The following is a 20,664-nucleotide window of genomic DNA, read 5'->3' as shown; positions in this document are numbered from 1 at the left end:
CAAGACCCCAAACTCGTACACAGACAGCAGGAGGAGAAAGAAAAACATCCTTTTGGATTGCTACAACCTGTACATCTGACATATTGAATGTAATCTAAACAAATTTGGAACAGGAAATGATGCTGTGGAAACCTAGAGGTCAAATGGATGAAAGATTTAGTTGAGGGGTTCACTGAGAGGATGGAAAATGACCTATTTTATTCCATTTTGTCCAATGAAGACCATTAAATTTCCTCTATAATTTGCTGTAGAGTTTGGGCGTTAGTCATCATAACACATCAGCCTCCTATATTGCGTGTTTTTCCTTTATGGAATATGTCGGGTGGAGAAGTGTGGCGTCTGGCGGAAACTACGCCCTTAACAGACACAATTTCATACGGAAGCAGCTAGTAACCCTTGCCTTCTTAATAAGAGCCATAGATATAAAGTTGTGTGTCTTTATTTTAATCGCTATGACTAACAAAACATTCTCATTGATTGGTCTTATATAAGTGTCTGTAAAACATTGGTCACAAAAGACATACACTTGTGAAAAGCACAGAGAAACCACAACTTTTGTTTATGAGAAGGGACTGGCACGGCTGGGACGGTCATTGTGTACAATTTGCGTAAATATGTGTGTGTATGTGAGTCTGCACTGCTCACATTCTTTTGTATATGAGTGTGTGCATCACTGAGTATGTCTATAGGCTTGTCTCTGAGTGTGGATTGTTTGTGGCCTGCCCTCTCGCTGTGCGCTCTTCCAAGGGGGAAAGTCTTGGACAGAAGCCTACATACAGAACCTCAAACCCAGCCAGTGGCATTCCGACCCTGGCTCTTCCAGGCTCCAGTTAGTTTACATCAGCCTCAGAGGGAGCACACAGCTTCTTAGTGTGCCAGACAAACAGGGATGGCGCTGGGATTATTTTGTGGCATAGAGGATCTGCTGGCCTCTGGAAGTCAGTTAGTGTGGACTGTGGCTGAACAGGTGCTGAGGAGATGCTACAGTGATGGGCTTGTACCCTGTAGGAGGTTCCTGCAGACATGGTGTCATCTGGGAGATGTCTACCAGGTATGAGATGTCTATATGTATGTCATGTACGCTACTATTCAAAGTTTTGGGGTCGTATATATTATTCAATATATTTAGTCGTCAAGGATGCATTAAACGGATCAAAATTGACATTAAAGGTAATGTATAATGTTGCAAATTATTTCTGTTTAAAAATTTGTTTACATATGAATCCTGAAAAAATGCATGTCATTTTCCACTAAAATATTAAGCACAGCACAACTGTTTTTAACATTGATAAGAGCTGTTTCTTGAGCCCCAAATCAGCATTTTAGAATGATTTCTGAAGAATAATGTGACACTAAAGACTGCAGTAATGGCTGCTGAAAATTCAGCTTTGCCATTACAGAAATACATTTCATTTAAAAATATATTAAAATAGAAAACAGTTATTTTAAATTGTACTAAAATTACTGTATTTTTGACCAAATAAATGCAGCCTTGGTGAACATTTCTTTCATTAAAAAAAAAAACTCATACTGACCCCATTCTTTTGAGCAATAGTGTAAATCTAAATTAAAAGGTGTGTCGTCATTTAGGCTACTCACGCTCATGTTGGTCCTGTATGATTTTCTTTCTTCTGTGGAACATAAAAGGATGAATTCAGCGAAATGTAGTAGCTTGTGGATGGAGACCAGGGATTTTCTAGAGTCTAGCTAAACAATGAAAAAAAAGTCTCATAAAAGTAGTCATATGAATTATTCCAAGTCTTGTGAAGCCATGTGATAGCTTACGTGAGAAAACAAACTAAAATGGATTTATTATTCAATTAAACTGTTACTTGACAGCTGCTGTCACCATTCACTTTCAACATATGTAAAACTACTTTTTTTTGCATCATGGAAGATAGAAAGGGATATGGGTTTGGAACAATATGAGGGTGTGTAACTGATGACAGAACTACTCCAGTAGGTGTCTGACAAAACTTGATTTGAGTTTTATTGAGAGTAATTCTATTAAGTCAAAATATGAATGTAATTTGTTCTTTTGGATGTCGTCATAGCACTATCTGCTCAGTTCATTTACTTTTCATGCGTGTAAGCGTCACTGTTTCTCCTCTTATTGTTGTGCTGTGGTCTGTCTGATGGCATTGTTTCTAAGGAATGCTGTTCTAATAACCTTAAACTGGAGTCCTGGATTCAGTAATTCATGGCATCTAATATATAATATATGATGTTAAACATTGATCTGGTTTCTTCAGAAGTCAAGATGAACAAATGCTTGTTGTCCTCACAGAAATCTGAACTAGTAAACAATCATGAGCTTTTCTATATTTTAAAGTTGTATGTGAGTTGTATGTAAAACATTTGGAGAAAGTGTCTAAAGTCTTTGTGGAACCACTTTTTTTTCAAACTCGGTGAAGACATATGTTTATTGACCATGTAGACACTGTGAAAAATGTGTCAGCTTGTAGTACTTTCCATGAATAGGGAGTAAATATGGATGTTTGTTTTTCTTTGTTAACAAATGGTCAGTAAAAGAGGGGCTTCACCGGAAAATGTTGTAATCATTCTTTCTTAGGGGTTCTATATTTAGAAAATAAATTAAAGCTGCCCAGTTACAACAATAATTAGAATCGTTCATTGATTTTGTAATTGTGATTATTAATAAATTAGTAAAATGTACATTAAAATACTACTTTTGTGGGGGACACTGCATGCCATATTCTTTATTTAGGCTAAACATGCAAAGCAAGCTGATTGGTATTTCAGTGCACCCTTAAAATGCAATGCACCCATACTGTCACATAGCAGTTTAGCAAGAGCAAACTGACTGTCAAGTGCACAGACTCTCAGGTGATGTTTCTATAGCACAATATACTGAACACTAATAGTAGTAAAAACAAATCTAGCAAAACCTCATTTGTTAGGACGTTGTATTTACTGTTTGGCTTATGGACTCATTTAATCACTTCAGATTGATCATTGGATTCAATTGCTCAACTGGCAGCTCTTTTTTATATGGTGAAAGTGAATGGATACCATACTGTGGGCTGTGAAGCGTCACAAATGCCCCAAAAGCACAATATGAAACCATAAAAGAGGTCCATACTATTCCAAGTTTGTTAATGATCATGGTCTGAGCCCATATGATGCGTGAGAGAAACTGATCAAAATTTAACTAGAAATGTAATTTCCAATTTTATTTATGTTTCTTTAATCAACTTTATTGGGAGTCACTCCACAGTTGAGTGATATTTATACATCCAGACAGATCTTCTCTCCAGATGTTTTTTTTCTTTTAAGATTTTGACGTAGTTTTAAGACTGGAAGGTCTGAGTCATTTCATCCTTTTGTTTTTCTTGTGAATCACCCTGAGACGGTATTGTTTGTGTAAGATTGGACTTGAAAATCACACTCGCACATTGAGGTTAAAGGTCTTCTGGTCACAGATAAAGCATGACTGAAACTAAGACAAGTTTGGAGCTAGTGGTACTACTAATGGTTTAATACTATTTTTAATTAGCGCTAGTGGTAACTGTGTCCACAAGCATGTGTGTGTGTGTTTTTGGAGAGGGAGTATGGGGCTTTGTTTGAACTCAGAATATAATTCAGGGAGAATGACCCATATGTCAAGAGCATTATACGTCACATGACCCTCTCGTTTTGCATGGTCACTTATTCCCTTCCCCCACAGGCACAACATATATAGGCTTAGTTCACACACAAACACAAATCCATTATGCTTCCATTGTCTTCAGATATTAAAGTATAAAATCATAAGTTTAAATATTCATTATAGATCCCAAACTCTATACTAACTTCTTTGTCTGCATTGATCTGTAACATGAGTTAGCAGACGGATATAACAGCCACTCAGAGATGAGCGTATAGTCTGACAATACACAAAACAAGTGAGATCCCTGCATGAGTAAATCTATACTGGACAAGTAGAAAATACATAAGTGGGTGTTTTTTCAGGGATAAGTGGAGGGCTTTTTAGTGGGGGGTGGCAAGAACGTCTTAGGGGGCAGGGAAGTGATGCTGCATTAGGCTTAAATAATGCTGATGCTGAGTCTAGTGTAAAGCACTTTCAAGAGCATTGTTTTTGGCAAGATAAAGTTCAACTCAAAGCCAGTGAGGCTCGCTGCATTGCTGGTGGAACAGATTTTCCTAATGTATGGTAATCGTTATTGACTGATATGGTATTAAACTAATCCAAATGTAAATATTAAACTCAACATTAAGCTAAGCAAAACACAACTTTGCACATTTGAAATAAATTGTAAAAAAAAAAAAAAAAAAACACCAAGAAGATGTATTGTTATTAGTATGCATGTTCTATGTCATGTTTCATAAAAAGTTTTATTAAAGCATGGTTTTAGTTTAAACATTCATTGGGCTGGGTTATAGTCCTGTAAAAGGGTTTCTATAGTGACTAATCCAAGCTTAGACAATGGAGCCTGTGTAATTAACAACACCAATAATTCTCTCCATTAAGACAGCTTAAATGCAGGTCCTTGTTTTTTATAGTGACTGGCCCTCACATTTTTCTCTCTTATTCAGTAGTAAGCTTAGTATAACTCTTATTTGATCACAGTTACATTTAAGAAATGTTTACTCTTGAAGAAATACCGTACTAAGTATTAATACAATCTAAAATTATATTATATTATATTATATTATAAAAAAATATGAGTCTCAAGAAAGTTGGTGAATTCACATGCAAGTGGCTATTTTTGGTTATTTAATCAACTGTTATCAGTACATGTACTCTGGTGGATCTCATGAAGAGAGAGAGTTTGGTTCTCATTAATTAAGCAGAATTCACACACGCTCCATGTTGAATCCTCAAGCTTATCACCATTTTAATGCATGAAGGAGAAAAGTTAATTGTGTGTATTAATAATTTTGCAATTGATTTAATGCAGTATTAAAAATAAGATGAGAGTGGATTGATTATACATAATTATGGTTATATTATCATGATAAAGCTTATCAGGGGCAGCTTTGAACAGTAAAAAGATTTGCAGTTTGGAATTTCGCATGACTATGATTCTCTCCGATTATATTGAATTCTATTAAGGCTCAGTATATAAAGGGCTTTCAGATGCAGCTGCGCAGCCATTGTGTAAGGAAACATGATGTAAACCGCAAAAAATAAATATAAGCATTGTACCAGACATGGTGAAGAGAACAATTTGTCCTTACAAGTTCAGGTTTACATCAGTTCAAATTTTTCTCAAATTTTTCTTCAAATGAGTCTCTCTCTCTCACTCACTCACACTCTCTCTCTCCCATTCTAAATCAAATGCTTCACCCTAGTTGTACCAGACATGGTGAAGAGAACAATTTGTCCTTACAAGTTCAGGTTTACATCAGTTCAAATTTTTTTAGTCTCTCTCTCTCACTCACTCACACTCTCTCTCTCCCATTCTAAATCAAATGCTTCACCCTAAATAAGTTCATACATAATTAGTAATTTCATTTAATTAATATCTAGGATATATAAAGGTTATGTAAATAATAATAAAATAAGAATTATGTTCATAATTTAGTTTTTCCGCTGACTTTGCTGAATGCTCCTAAAGTCACCCTGCTAAGAGGCTGCTAAGATCACATCTAAATCCAGCTGACTCTACACAGAGATCAGTCTTCCCAGTGGGAAAAACAATCCAATTTATTAACCCAGTATCAGAGGGCACACTCTCCTCACATCATTAGGATAGTGTTTATAAGTAAAGCAGTAGGTTATGATGATGTTTAAATCTGTTATTAGAGGTCATGTAGGAGTATGTTCAAAATATTACACACACACACACACACACACATACAGGGTAAAAAAAAAGTTAAATACACTACTGTTTAAAAGTTTGGGGTTGGTATGATTTTTTTATGTTTTTGAAAGTCTCGTATGCCCACCAATTATGCAGAATTTATTTTTTTAATATATAAAATAAATATATTTTATAAAATATATATAATATAAACTATATAATATATTAATTATAAAAATGTAATTTATTCCTATGATGGCAAAGCTGAATTTTCAGGAACCATTATTCCAGTCTTGAGTCATATGATCTTTCAGAAATCATTCTAATTTCTGATGTGGTGCTAAAGAAACATTTCTTATTAATAATGATGAAAACAGTTGTGCTGTTCATTTAAAATTAAAATATTTTGTAACATTACAAAATGTCACTTTTGATTTACAAATTAATGCATCCGTGGTGATAAAAGTATGAATTTAAAATCCCAAACTTTTAAACAATATATGGTGGTTCATTACCATGTTTTTATGAATTAGTTAAATACAAATATTGAATATTTTAAGACTAACTGGATGTTTGTTTGACTTTGACAGATGGCAGAGGGCCGGCTGTGTCAGGTGCTTCTGCTAGATGACAGGCAGCTAGAACTGCTAGTCCAGGTAAAGCTAACTCACCACACTAACTCATTGACCGACTGACAGATACTGTATGGAGTAAAAATGAATAACACCTGTTTTCTCGAAAACAGCCAAAACTGTTGTCGCGGGATCTCCTGGATCTGGTTTCATCGCATTTTAACCTAAAGGAGAAAGAATACTTTGGAATCTCCTTCATTAATGAGAAGTAAGTTGGTGAAGTGTTTGTTGTCATTGCATAGAAAGTATAGAAATAGTTATGAATTTTTAAAAAATCTTGCTTATTGCTTATTAAGCACTATTTCGCCACTTAATACCAAGACGCTCCTGGGTAGATCTTTAATTATATTAATTTATAGTATGTAATCATTAGCCAGACAACCTCAAATAAGAACTAAACTTCTACTGAACTACTATACGTCTTTATCAAATTGCATGCTTTTGAACAAAAGGTTTAGTTAGGGCTTTAGACGTAATTCTTAAATACTTACTGCTTACTTTGGATTCTTGCCAGTGCTAAGATCCTTTGATCATTCATTCATTCATTCTTTCAGACAAAGCACATACAGGATCATACACAACATGTGAGGTTAAATGTAGTTCTTACAAATCTTTAAAAGGCATTATTATAGCAGATACGTGTTTCTTATGTGAAAGTATTCCATTAAACTTATTGCCGTTCATCAGGGGGCAGACGAACTGGCTTCAACTGGATCGCAGGGTGCTGGACCATGACTTTTCCAAAAAGTGTGGACCTCTTGAGCTCAAATTCCAAGTCAGGTTAGTTCAGATTTACTCATTTGCATGTTCGATGGCTATCCAATAGGGGGAGCCAGCTGCACAGACATGCTGATGCGACTTCAACATGCAAATGCAAGATATGCTTTTAGACCAAGAGGAGAGAAGATTTGGCATTGGGATTGACAATAGTATCTACTCATTCATATCTCTTTTCTCTTCATATGCAATGTTTGTTAGTTTCAGTTAATTATAGGAGTACATTTATGTTCTGCACTGATTGTTGTCGTGTTTTTGTAGGTTTTACATTGAGAGTGTTGCATATCTGAAAGATGCTACCACCGTTGAACTGTTTTTCCGGAATGCTAAGATATCTGTCTACAATGTAAGTGTATTAAAATCATGTCACAGATCAAAACAACTAATACTGTATAATAATGTATTGCAGTGTTGTTTTCTACCACAATTGTCAATTTAACTGTTTTTTTGGTGATGCTTTAAAGAGCTTGGCAGGTGGCTTGCATTAAGTTCTTTTTGATTACAGGCATTTACAGATGACAGCCCTGACACAGCAGGATGCTGTTGGGTTGGCTGGCTCCTCTCTAGCCTCTTTCAACTATAAAAGCTATTATTGAACCACCAAATCTAATTCAGCCTAACACATTTAATAAAGAAAGAAAAGAAGTATGAATTTAACTCACTCTGACAGATTTTCTCATTTTGTGTCTAAATACAGTACAGGTGCATCTCAATAAATTAGAATGTTGTGGAAAAGTTCATCTATTGTAAATCACACAATTTCGAAATCTTGTAGCTACTGCTTTTTAATGCTTTCCACTGTAGCAAAAAAGGTGGGAAATACTAATAATTTGTTACTCGAGCCATTTCAAAGTTTTTGTATGTAATTTTATTTAGCATTTTATTTAGTATTTTGCATTTGCATTTTGCTGTAATATAAAGCTTAATGCTTCAAATGTTTAAAAATTTAACTGTTAAACCCAATAATAAATGTGTATGTGTATATATATATATATATATACATACAGTATGGCCCTTGAGCCAGTTGAGTAGCGCTGAATTGTTATATTGAAAAATACACATACAGTATTGTCCATTTTGCAGCTGTTTACTTTCTATTTAAAGCTAATCATATTTATAAATAAATGTATTGTTAAAGTAATATAATTAGCTTTAAATACAAGTAAATCTTTGCAAGATTGCTAATAGTAATCAGCCATTTGTCTTTGTACGGTAGAATGGTGTGATCCGAGTCCTCACGGGGCGCTGCATATGGCGTGATTGAGTGGTTGAGGGATTTTACCCGCTGCTGTACAGCGACCCCATGTTGACTGATTCAATATCTGCTTTTGTAACTGTCGTACTACAGCCACAAACTTCTATTGTTATTTATTTGAAATTACCCCGGCTCGACCGTGTGGTGAAAACAATTTATTCAAAGTGATAACGTTTGTTTTTATCATTATTTGCTTTCGTGAGACACCAGAGTTAAGTTCTTTTGATGCATGTTGAAACATGAGCGCTGAACCTGCTCCCAGACTGTACCATGTCATCTTGGGGTGGTCCAAGTTATTTCTTGCAGTCATTCCGAATATATTAGTGACTTTTATTGTTTAAAATGCTAGATTATTGTGTTATTGTAATAATCTGTTAGTCGGGTAATGATGCATTGCGTGAGAGGTAGATAAAGTGAATATTGTTGTTTAAAAAAAAAACACCCTGTCTGTTTACAAAGATGGTGTCGTCCACAGTGGAACCTGTGCTGTGTGGAAACGGTTGGTGGGATAAATAGTTCGATTCGGTGTCTACCGAAAGCCGAACGAGTAAAGCGATAGTTTTAACTGCTTCCTTTTTTCTTTTTTTCTTTTTTTACTTACAGGAAAACATTGAAGTGGAGAGTGAGATCGTTTTTAAGTTAGCCGCATACACTGTTCAGGTGAGTGAGAATTTTTAATGCTCTGGTTTAGTTTTGACAGACTCGCTGCGAGTCATTTTCATACGCAATTTGTATCCGAACTGTTTTTAAGCTGCTTTACAACTTAACCGGTTACAACTAACTGTTACATGCGCGCTACCACTGTACGTCCTGTTTTTACGCAAGAATTTGCATTTATCTTTTCGCTGAACTGTAGCAACGTCCCCTCTGTATGTTTGTGTTTGTGCATTGAATGCTTAGGATGCCACTTAAATGTAATGATCAACTTTTCATTAACTGGCAAATGTCTAATGCAAAGTTTAGAGACGTGTGGTCTTGTAGTAAGCCCACTCTGGAGTTAAGCTTCTTACCGCATTGACTCAAGACTCAAGCATGTATAAAAGTTCAGTCTGAATGATTCATCAACACAAGCATTATGTCTCTTTTCATTAGGAGGCATGCGGAGACTACACAAGGTAAGAGAAATCTTAACACATCTTGGTTGGAAGATTGCATTGGATCGGGGTAATCGACCCCTGAAATAAAGATTATTCTAAATGTATAAATACATGCACTATTTAGTAAATTTTTAAAAGTTTGTTTGGCTCTGAATGATTAATAGATATTGTTCAAAATTAGGGCAAAAACGCTGGTAAAAATTTATTTATAAATCGGGGGGAATGTTCTGGTTGTCAAGCGTAATGTAACATACACCTGCCATGACACTTGTTTGTAAGCTTGAGAGAATTGATTGATAGGATCACTGTATGCACTTAAATTTTTTTCTACTTTATTTCCTTTGAGTATGTTTTTTTTTCTTCTTCATCTTGTAATGAAACGTGCTCTAAGATGATGTGAGCTTTGGATCATATGTCTGGGGCAGGACAAAGAAAACAAATTGGTGCATTCAGGTTTGCCTCTGAAGTGTATTTGATTAAAAATTGCACCATACATTACAACATTGTTTCAGAATGCTTAGTTAAATGTCATGTTCTGGGTTTTTATTTTTATTGCTAAAATTAGTGTCCATCCGGCTTGGTGGTGGAATTATGTGTTTGTGTGTTAGAGCCATCTAAAAGCAAGCATTTTAAGTTAATGTTTAGACTGTGTGGCTCAGTGTTTTGTTGTGAATCCAGCCCTAGTTGATCATTTCCAAAGGAACCATTTAATAAGTGAGTAGAACTGGCAGTAAATATATCTGATGTATATGTCCTTGCCTTGGATGTTTCTGGACTTAAACCTTAAAAAGGACTCTTGGCATGTGCATTTTGTGTTAGACAGAGCATAATTCAGCTTAGAGATTTTCGTTGTTTATAAATGTTGCCCACTTTCTAAGCACATCACCGTCATCTTACCAGTAGGTATATTACCTAGTTCCTAGTTCTCCGTTCATAAATTTTCAGGAGGTTTACTCCGAATGATTAGTTATTTTAAGTAATGGAATTCTTTGCCTTCTCTGTTAACATGGACTGATCTTGAGGCAGTGAATGGGATGCATAGGGATAAAGCTATATGTTAACACAAAAACAAATATAAGGGAGAATTGCTCAGAAAGGTTCAGCATGTGTTGGTCACTCTTTCTCAATAGCCTTGCAGTTCATTATTGGAAAACAAAGCTTGTCCACTATTGGGAACAGAGATGTGTGTTAACAGTCCCTTTTACTCTGAAAATGTTTACCTTGCAACAACGACTGCTTTTGTTTAGCAGTGGGGAACTTGTTAAAGACCGTGTAAAATGGCTCGACAAGCTTTGTTTTCTTTCTGTGTTGATTTGTTTTTGTCAAAAGGGACGTATTGAAAGGGTTTTGTGAAAAAATGGAAGGTTAGAGTACACAGGTGGCATATTGGGCTACTTTCACTCTGGCCTTTTACATCTACTGTATGTCTGGTACTACAACAGGAAGTGGCACACTGGTGCAGCTCTTTTTTCCGTGGAATCGTGTTGATCTCACATGATGTGCATGGTTGATTATATGACAATGAGTTACAGATGTACATTTCATTGTGTGTGTGTTTTAAATAAATTATATTTCAATAACGATATAATAAATGCATATAAAGAGAGAGAATATGCTAAATATCGTACAGCACCGTTCGCTGTTCCACTGTTTGAGTCAGAGATTTTGGGTCCGTTTTTTTTTTCATTTCTAAGAAATAATGCTAATTAAATTGAAAAAAGCTGACTATTTTAATATTCCAAAAGATTTCTATTTCAAATTAATTCTGTTCTTTTGAACTTTCTATTCATCAAAGAAGCCTGGAAAAAAATTGTGATGTTTTTGCATTTTAGATTAGAGATTCAGATTAGATTTTTCTGATGGATCATGTGACATTGAAGACTGGAGTAATGGCTGATAAAAAAAAAAATCAGCTTTGCCATCACAGTAATAAATTATATTTTAAAATATATCAGTGTTTCCCATAGACTTACACTCTATGTGTGCCGGTACTTCCCCTGGGGGAAATATATATGTATATTTATAAAATGTAAATATAAAACAGCAGACGGGCTTATTGAAAGTGCAAATTCATTCTCTGCCAGCAGGAGGCACTTTTGGAGTGGCAGAAATGGCGGTTTCCCCGGTAACGGCTGTAATCAAAGCAGCGCTGTTCTCATAAACGCTACCTTATCAGGCATTATAGGAAAGATTAAATGAAAATGACATCAAAATTGTACTGAAGACAATCGGTTCCCTGATACATTTATATAAAAACACACATGCGGCATTTTGATTTTGAAACGTGCAGTGCTCATGTTTATTCCAAGTCAAAGCCATTTGGAAAATCTATTTGTAGTGGTCAGTGTTGATACTGTGGCGGGCCGCCACAAACATATCAATGTATGGGAAACACTGTGTATTAAAATAGAACATTTTAAATTGTAATGATATTTGACACAGTATTATTGTTTTTAATGTATTTTTTGATCAAATAAATTGCCTTGGTGAGACTTTTCAAAAACATTTAAAAAATGTTACTGAACCCATACTTTTGAAACTGTAGTGAATGCCTAGTTTTTTTAGTTTTTGGTTAAAGATTGGTGGGTCATGCGAGTGCAATTTTATAGCTGATATTCGCTTTACTCTTTGCTGGCAAATAATTATGCAGTGCAGTCGAGCAGTTCTGGTAGAAGGCAGCGTATCATTACTGATAGCGTCCTTTTATAGTTTAAGTGGGCTTAGGATACAGCAAGCCTTCAGACCTTCTCTTCCTCTGGTTTCTGTTATTTCCATGTGGATGAAGGCTCCCAGATCTCATAAAGCCTGAGGGAGGAGGCCCAGGGCTTTAAGTTTATGTAGGACGTTAGAAGACCCACACCTCTCTATAAATGTCCTCCTCCTCCTCTCCACTGTTAAGACTGCGTAGATGTTAGAGGAGAGGGAGTGGAGACATCTCCCGTTGGCAGACGATAGGGCGTCATGCAGGATGCTGATGTCATCTGTCTGCAGTTTATGTCAGGAGCAACCAAGTAGAGGTCTGCGCGGGACTGTTTTTTTTAGTCCCGCTCCCGCAAGGTTCTATTCCGCACCCACCCGCTCCCGCTATATATTCACTCTTTGTTCACCCGCTGTCCGCTTAGAAGCTTAGAATAATTTTCTTTCTGACCTGACCGTTCCCGCTAAATTTAGATCTCGTTTCTAGAATCTCACATTTAAATTTCCGCTACTGACAGAAAGAGAGAGAGGCTGACAAATAAAAGTGTAGTCTGCACAAAATTGTATGTTATTTTATTCGTCTTGTCAAGAGTCTTGAATTTATTGACTTTGACTTGAATTTATATGAATTATCTTAAGACACAAAATTTGTTTAATATTTTTTGCAGCACAGTAGGAAAATAAAAATGTACAAAATTGTATTTCTTATTTTTATTCGTCTTGTCAGGATACAATTCGTTTAACATTGACAACACAATAGGGAAAAAGTGACGCAGAGAGAAAAAAAAAAGTAGGTTGTACAAAAATAGCCTATTCGTCTTGTCAAAACACTAAATTAGTTTGACATTTTTCTGTTAACACAGTAGGAAAAGTGTTACAGAGAAAAATAAATAATTACGACATCTTTCATTTAAAATGATAGGCTAAGCAAAATATAAACAAAACCGAGTTGAACGTCCTTCAAGGACATGCGCATCCACACTTTGCTCGTTATTCTGCTGTCACTCATCGACAACCTGCCTGTTCTGTCTGAGGGCCGTATATTTACCCCAGGTACAGCCTGCTCTGAGCATCGTTATGCACATGCTGCGCACAGACCACGCAAATGAAACGCGTGACGTTTAAAGCATGCGTGCGGCGCGTGCATAACAGTCCTGAGCGCAAGCTGTACCGGTGGTCAATAAGAATAAAGCGCAGATATGCTGTTCTAAATGGACGTCGGGAACGGGATATTATTAGACCGCCCGCTCCCGTTCAAATTACACCAGAGTTACCGACCGCTACCGCGTTTTATTCGGGAATTTAATCCCACGGCGCAAAAAAGCCGCGGGAATGCAGACCTCTACAACCAAGCGAGAGTTCTCCTAGAAGATCACCCTCCATATGTCCTAGTCCTATAGAGAGAATATAGAAAGTTCAGGAATTGATTCCACTTTTAAAATAAACAGCGAGGACTTTATTAAATACTATTATGATAATACTTGATCTTGTTGAACATGTATTCTAAGCAAAAGTTGCCTTTGGTTCAAGGACGTCGACTTCAAATGACCCATTTCCCACTGATTTCCTTGCAATGAGGGTAGCTGTATTCTTGAAAAAGCTGACACATGGTTCTAACTCCTCCATGCGTTGCTTGTGCTGGGTTAAGCATTTGCCCGCCCTTCCTTGCCAACTGTTTGATAGTACAGACAGCATAATGAATTCCAGATTGCTGACAAGGCATTGCGGTCTCAGGGCACCAGCTTACTGTGTTTTACCACATCATCAACCCAGCCTGCTAGATTTATACCTTCAAACTTATCGTAAATTGCTGAACTACAGAACCAACTGGCTTGGAAAGGGAAATGCGCCAGGGAATATAGTGGTGCTTTGTCAAGCAAGGTATTAATGGGCTGATAAGCAGGGTTAGAAAGGTTTTACATGTTATCAGTTCTGTAACTTGTTTCCTTTTGTTTTCAATTCATTTTCTAAGTATTCTGAATCCATTGTTATGGTTTTACATTGTTTTGCTAAATTAGATCAGTTCTTGCATTTTGTTTTGAGTAATTGCTTCCTGTAAAAGCAATAATGCCCACTGCACCCTCAAGACAGTTTTGGAAAAGATCAGATCAAAGCTTGCTAGAGCAGATCAGATGTCTGGAAGTCCATGACATGAGGGTTTTCAATAACACTGCTGTCCTGTTTTATGAATTCAGGTGTTGTGTCTTTTGGTCCATCATGATGGTGCCAGTTTTTTTGTGTAGTTTTATTGTAGTTCGATGTGTGGCCTCCTAACTCTTGAAGGGATAGTTGACGCAAAAAAATTAAAATTCTGTCATTGTGTACTCACCCTCATGCCATTTCAAACCTGTACGTCTTCCTTTTGTCCATGCAACACCTAAGAAGAAAAGTTTAATAATGCACTAGATGGAGTTTGTCAATGCAATTGCATGCTTTTATTCCACAGAAGAAAGAAATCATACAGCTTTGAAAGAGCATTACTTAGTATTACAAATATTAAGAACTATTACTTTTAACATGTTTTGTAATTGAATAGCACTTTGCTCTACCTGTATATTCAGGTCACAAACTTTGACATTGAAGTATATCATAATCTCTCCACTGAGATAAGATGCTATTAGCTCAAGTACTACATCATCCCTAACTTCAGCTTGAATTTGTAACCTTACATGGGAAAGTTCAGTTTTACATCTAATCTTTATATATAGGCTCTGAGTGACTATAAAAAGTCAAGCCAAGATTTTCGTAGTTGCAGAATTGAAAAAAATGCACATCTCACAATATGTAATTTAAACACTGATTGGTTTTAAGTGTAAGAGTTGAGGTGGGAGCCCATTTGTCTAAAAAGGAATTTTGAAGCAGAATGATAAAAGATAAAAACCAGTGTGCTGACTGTGCTTTACAAACATCACGAAGCTCTTAGAAGAAAATATTCAAACATCGGTCTATCAGTGTCATCACTTGTCACCTGAGAGTTTTGTTTCAAAAGAATGATATCTGCTCTCTTCAAACAAACATTGTTATCTCTTAAATCACATTTATACATTAGACCAGTGGTCACCAACGTGGTGCCCATGGGCACCTGGTAGCCCACATGGAGTCTCTGAGTCGCCCGCCAAGCACGTTCTATAAATAGCCTAAATTAGCGTTGAGCGATAAATGATATCATATCGAGATTATGATCAAATTTATGCTAATAATGATGATACGCTCTGGACAATTTTACTCAATATGGATTAATCTAACATCCTATCACACAACAGAAATAAATGTTACAACAACCAGTCGCTAATAAGTCTGCATGTTCTGTGTGAATGCGTGGAGTAGTTTAATCTGATACACAAACTCAAACACACGTGACTCGCGGTGTTTTCAGCGTCTGCGTCTCACTATATGAGGACATGAACACATGCACTTCATCTTCAGAGCTGCTCTGAGAGTCACTTCACCAGCTTTATGCAGTTTCGTTTGGGAAAAAATACCGTCAAATACACACTGAAACAAAAACTATAACTGAAAGACCTTCACAACAAACCGTCAAAATAAAAGTCTGGTTTAACTTGAAATTATATGACTGAATATATTACTACTGTATACTACAATGCAATTCTCAAAGTAATGATAATATTATTATTTTTAAGGAATATCATACAACCAAGTTATTTTTTATTATTATTAATTTATACAGTTCTGTTGTGCAACATCATGTCTGATTAAAAAAAAAAAGCAATGTTTTGTTGTAAATTGATTTTCATTTGATTACATTTTAAAAGATGAATTAAATTGTTAAAGTTTTATTAATTCATTTCACTAGACACCATTTTGTTATGATAAATTTGTACTGAATCATAAAACACGGAATCCATAAGAAATCAAATGGAAAACAGAATTTAGGGAAAAATAAAATGCATTTTTGCATAAAATTCAAGATATTAGAGAGAGAGAAAAAAAAATATATATATATATGTATGTATGCATGTATGTATTGGAGTATATCAAACAAATAGCCCTTGAGACTATTTTATCCCTTCAGGGAGACCCCTGCATTAGAATTTATATAAGAACACATTATATTCTTTTAGCCTAGGTTTGCTACATCATTTTGAAAATATGTAAAGTTTCAAGGAGATATTAAAAAACATTGAATCAAAATGAAACAATTTGTTAATTAAAAAATATCTGTTATTTCAGTGTTTTAAGTAACTGTGCTTGACTGTTAATAATCTTTTTTTTAATCTGACAGTGTATTAGCTTCTAATGCTAATGTCTTTGTCATACTGATGTGGTATTTAAAGGTTGTGTTTTGGAAAATATGTTTAAGAAGGTGTTAAATTGTCAGTAAACCTCTCAGGCCTCACTTTTAATGCCTAAAAAGGACATTGTTTCAAAGATTTTAAACATGAAATGTTTAAAAAGACTTGCCTCAACAAAGATTTCTTTAGAATCAGTATATTGCTGGAAGTTATAGTAATGCTATAGCCTATATACTATAATTCTATCTACACTACTGCTGTGTTTAGTTTTTATACACTAGCATATATTTAGCTAGGCCACCCAGTATTTATTTCTGAAGTATTTAATTTTAACATGCTGTTTTTGTTTTAATTTTCAGTGATGAAAGCACAAGATCAGACTTAAAAAAGCTTCCAGCTTTCCCCACTGCGGTATTGAAGGAGCACCCATCATTAGCATTTTGGTAAGACTGCATTTTTGTTTTTGTAGTAAATAAAGGTAGCTTCTGTAATATTTTTGTGTCAAACACAGTATATAGTAGGACATGATGTAGGCAGAAACTTGATTGTATCCATCAGGTTTGGATTGATCTTGCAAAATGGGCTATGATATTATAAGTTAATGTTTTATTGGTCTGTGCAGCCTCGTTTACACCAGCATGAGATTATGTGCATTTATTAAGGAAGTAAATGTGTTCATGTCTTTCATTCAAAACATTATTCAATGTCTAAAACGCAGAAATGATACAGATATTCCATAAGTTTGAATATGTGTGTATTTTTGGACTCTTAAAAAGCTGCACATTTTAGTGTAGCCAGGTGTAATGTGCAAGCTGCAGCCTGTTTATTTCAAACAAACCTTGTTAATTAACTTGCTTGTTAATGATGCCTGCCCTCTGGCTTCTGTAACCCTAGACGTCTAGATGTTGAAGTCTACCACCTTTAAAGGATTGCTGTGGCAGCTTTAATCAATGCCTATTGAGTGTGGGGAGCAAAGACAGTAAACCAGTTAACAGACAGCAATTATTGAAGTGTGTGAGTGGGAATGAGTATGTGAGGAAACAGCTGTGCGTTAGTGCAAGTGTTTAAGAGACAGCTGTGCGAGTGCATGCAAAAGCAGCTGTGAGTTTATATACATAAAAATTGCCTATATATTGGAATTGTATTGGTGTGCAAATTTCCTGTAATGTTCAATCGACATATTAGTTTCCTTTTTGTTGTTTCCTATTAATAAATGAATACAATGTGTCTGTGTGTTTGAGGAACCAGTTATTAGAATAATTGCCTCAAACTGTTTGTGTGTGTGTGTGATTCACAGGACAGCCAGCCAGATGGCATTTCACACATGGGTGCACCTGGTGTAATATCTGACTAGTTAATAGTCTTGACTAGCCACGTCATTTAAATGGCACATTCACATGTTGGTCTCATGCTCAATTGCTGTTTTGTTGCACTTGTGCGGATGGTAATGCTTCTCTCTCTTGTCCTCTAGTGAAGATAAAGTAATCAAGCATTATAAGAAGCTGAAAGGCCTCAGTCGTGGACAGGCTATCATACGGTAAGCACACGAATCATTTATATGTCTGACATAGACAACCTCAAGGAACGTAGGTACAGGGGCTACAAGTCTGAGCCTGCTTTTCTACCTCTGATAACTGCTCCAGGGTTGTTTGTGGAAAGGCGAAACTGCGTAATTAATTAGACCACATTAATGATAGTGACTGCTTTCAACGGGTCTAGCCACACTTTAGCTCATTGGGAAGAGACAAGGTAATTTCTGTCAACTTGATTTGTGCTGCTGCTTTGATATATTGACATTGTCCCTCACTGTGAAAGCACTGAGAGAAATAAATTGTAGGACTGCTGTCAGTGACCCATTATATTATAGATGATTTACTAGGGTTAAATGTTGTGCATCCTTGACGTTTTTGTCTTTGCTATACTGTTGTTCAACAGGTATCTGACCTTAGTTGAATCCTTGCCCGCATATGGAGTTCATAAAAAAAGCAATGTTTTGTTGTAAATTGATTTTCATTTGATTACATTTTAAAAGATTAATTAAATTGTTAAAGTTTTATTAATTCATTTCACTAGACACCATTTTGTTATGATAAATTTGTACTGAATCATAAAACACGGAATCCATAAGAAATCAAATGGAAAACAGAATTTAGGGAAAAATAAAATGCATTTTTGCATAAAATTCAAGATATTAGAGAGAGAGAAAAAAAAATATATATATATATGTATGTATGCATGTATGTATTGGAGTATATCAAACAAATAGCCCTTGAGACTATTTTATCCCTTCAGGGAGACCCCTGCATTAGAATTTATATAAGAACACATTATATTCTTTTAGCCTAGGTTTGCTACATCATTTTGAAAATATGTAAAGTTTCAAGGAGATATTAAAAAACATTGAATCAAAATGAAACAATTTGTTAATTAAAAAATATCTGTTATTTCAGTGTTTTAAGTAACTGTGCTTGACTGTTAATAATCTTTTTTTTAATCTGACAGTGTATTAGCTTCTAATGCTAATGTCTTTGTCATACTGATGTGGTATTTAAAGGTTGTGTTTTGGAAAATATGTTTAAGAAGGTGTTAAATTGTCAGTAAACCTCTCAGGCCTCACTTTTAATGCCTAAAAAGGACATTGTTTCAAAGATTTTAAACATGAAATGTTTAAAAAGACTTGCCTCAACAAAGATTTCTTTAGAATCAGTATATTGCTGGAAGTTATAGTAATGCTATAGCCTATATACTATAATTCTATCTACACTACTGCTGTGTTTAGTTTTTATACACTAGCATATATTTAGCTAGGCCACCCAGTATTTATTTCTGAAGTATTTAATTTTAACATGCTGTTTTTGTTTTAATTTTCAGTGATGAAAGCACAAGATCAGACTTAAAAAAGCTTCCAGCTTTCCCCACTGCGGTATTGAAGGAGCACCCATCATTAGCATTTTGGTAAGACTGCATTTTTGTTTTTGTAGTAAATAAAGGTAGCTTCTGTAATATTTTTGTGTCAAACACAGTATATAGTAGGACATGATGTAGGCAGAAACTTGATTGTATCCATCAGGTTTGGATTGATCTTGCAAAATGGGCTATGATATTATAAGTTAATGTTTTATTGGTCTGTGCAGCCTCGTTTACACCAGCATGAGATTATGTGCATTTATTAAGGAAGTAAATGTGTTCATGTCTTTCATTCAAAACATTATTCAATGTCTAAAACGCAGAAATGATACAGATATTCCATAAGTTTGAATATGTGTGTATTTTTGGACTCTTAAAAAGCTGCACATTTTAGTGTAGCCAGGTGTAATGTGCAAGCTGCAGCCTGTTTATTTCAAACAAACCTTGTTAATTAACTTGCTTGTTAATGATGCCTGCCCTCTGGCTTCTGTAACCCTAGACGTCTAGATGTTGAAGTCTACCACCTTTAAAGGATTGCTGTGGCAGCTTTAATCAATGCCTATTGAGTGTGGGGAGCAAAGACAGTAAACCAGTTAACAGACAGCAATTATTGAAGTGTGTGAGTGGGAATGAGTATGTGAGGAAACAGCTGTGCGTTAGTGCAAGTGTTTAAGAGACAGCTGTGCGAGTGCATGCAAAAGCAGCTGTGAGTTTATATACATAAAAATTGCCTATATATTGGAATTGTATTGGTGTGCAAATTTCCTGTAATGTTCAATCGACATATTAGTTTCCTTTTTGTTGTTTCCTATTAATAAATGAATACAATGTGTCTGTGTGTTTGAGGAACCAGTTATTAGAATAATTGCCTCAAACTGTTTGTGTGTGTGTGTGATTCACAGGACAGCCAGCCAGATGGCATTTCACACATGGGTGCACCTGGTGTAATATCTGACTAGTTAATAGTCTTGACTAGCCACGTCATTTAAATGGCACATTCACATGTTGGTCTCATGCTCAATTGCTGTTTTGTTGCACTTGTGCGGATGGTAATGCTTCTCTCTCTTGTCCTCTAGTGAAGATAAAGTAATCAAGCATTATAAGAAGCTGAAAGGCCTCAGTCGTGGACAGGCTATCATACGGTAAGCACACGAATCATTTATATGTCTGACATAGACAACCTCAAGGAACGTAGGTACAGGGGCTACAAGTCTGAGCCTGCTTTTCTACCTCTGATAACTGCTCCAGGGTTGTTTGTGGAAAGGCGAAACTGCGTAA

The 20,664-nt window shown here is 35.6% G+C and overlaps 1 protein-coding gene across 1 annotated transcript in view; it reads left to right on the top strand.

Moving 5' to 3' along the window:
- The first annotated feature begins 889 nt into the window (after positions 1–889).
- The window catches only part of LOC107584470 (FERM domain-containing protein 4B-like), a 36,964-nt gene continuing 17,189 nt past the window's right edge, over positions 890–20,664 (top strand). The window contains exons 1-9 of the mRNA XM_016271105.1: positions 890–1,051; positions 6,359–6,424; positions 6,514–6,608; positions 7,088–7,180; positions 7,439–7,523; positions 9,036–9,092; positions 9,525–9,547; positions 16,839–16,922; positions 17,951–18,016. Of these exons, the coding sequence (XP_016126591.1) occupies positions 890–1,051; positions 6,359–6,424; positions 6,514–6,608; positions 7,088–7,180; positions 7,439–7,523; positions 9,036–9,092; positions 9,525–9,547; positions 16,839–16,922; positions 17,951–18,016 (731 nt within the window). The remainder of the gene's footprint in view (positions 1,052–6,358; positions 6,425–6,513; positions 6,609–7,087; positions 7,181–7,438; positions 7,524–9,035; positions 9,093–9,524; positions 9,548–16,838; positions 16,923–17,950; positions 18,017–20,664) is intronic.

This window comes from Sinocyclocheilus grahami, unplaced genomic scaffold (assembly GCF_001515645.1).
Source record: "Sinocyclocheilus grahami isolate Dianchi unplaced genomic scaffold, SAMN03320097.WGS_v1.1 scaffold60.1, whole genome shotgun sequence".
Taxonomy (NCBI): Eukaryota; Metazoa; Chordata; class Actinopteri; order Cypriniformes; family Cyprinidae; genus Sinocyclocheilus; species Sinocyclocheilus grahami.
The sequence above is the reverse complement of the archived record's forward strand: the minus strand, read 5'-3'. Positions and strand labels throughout refer to the sequence as shown.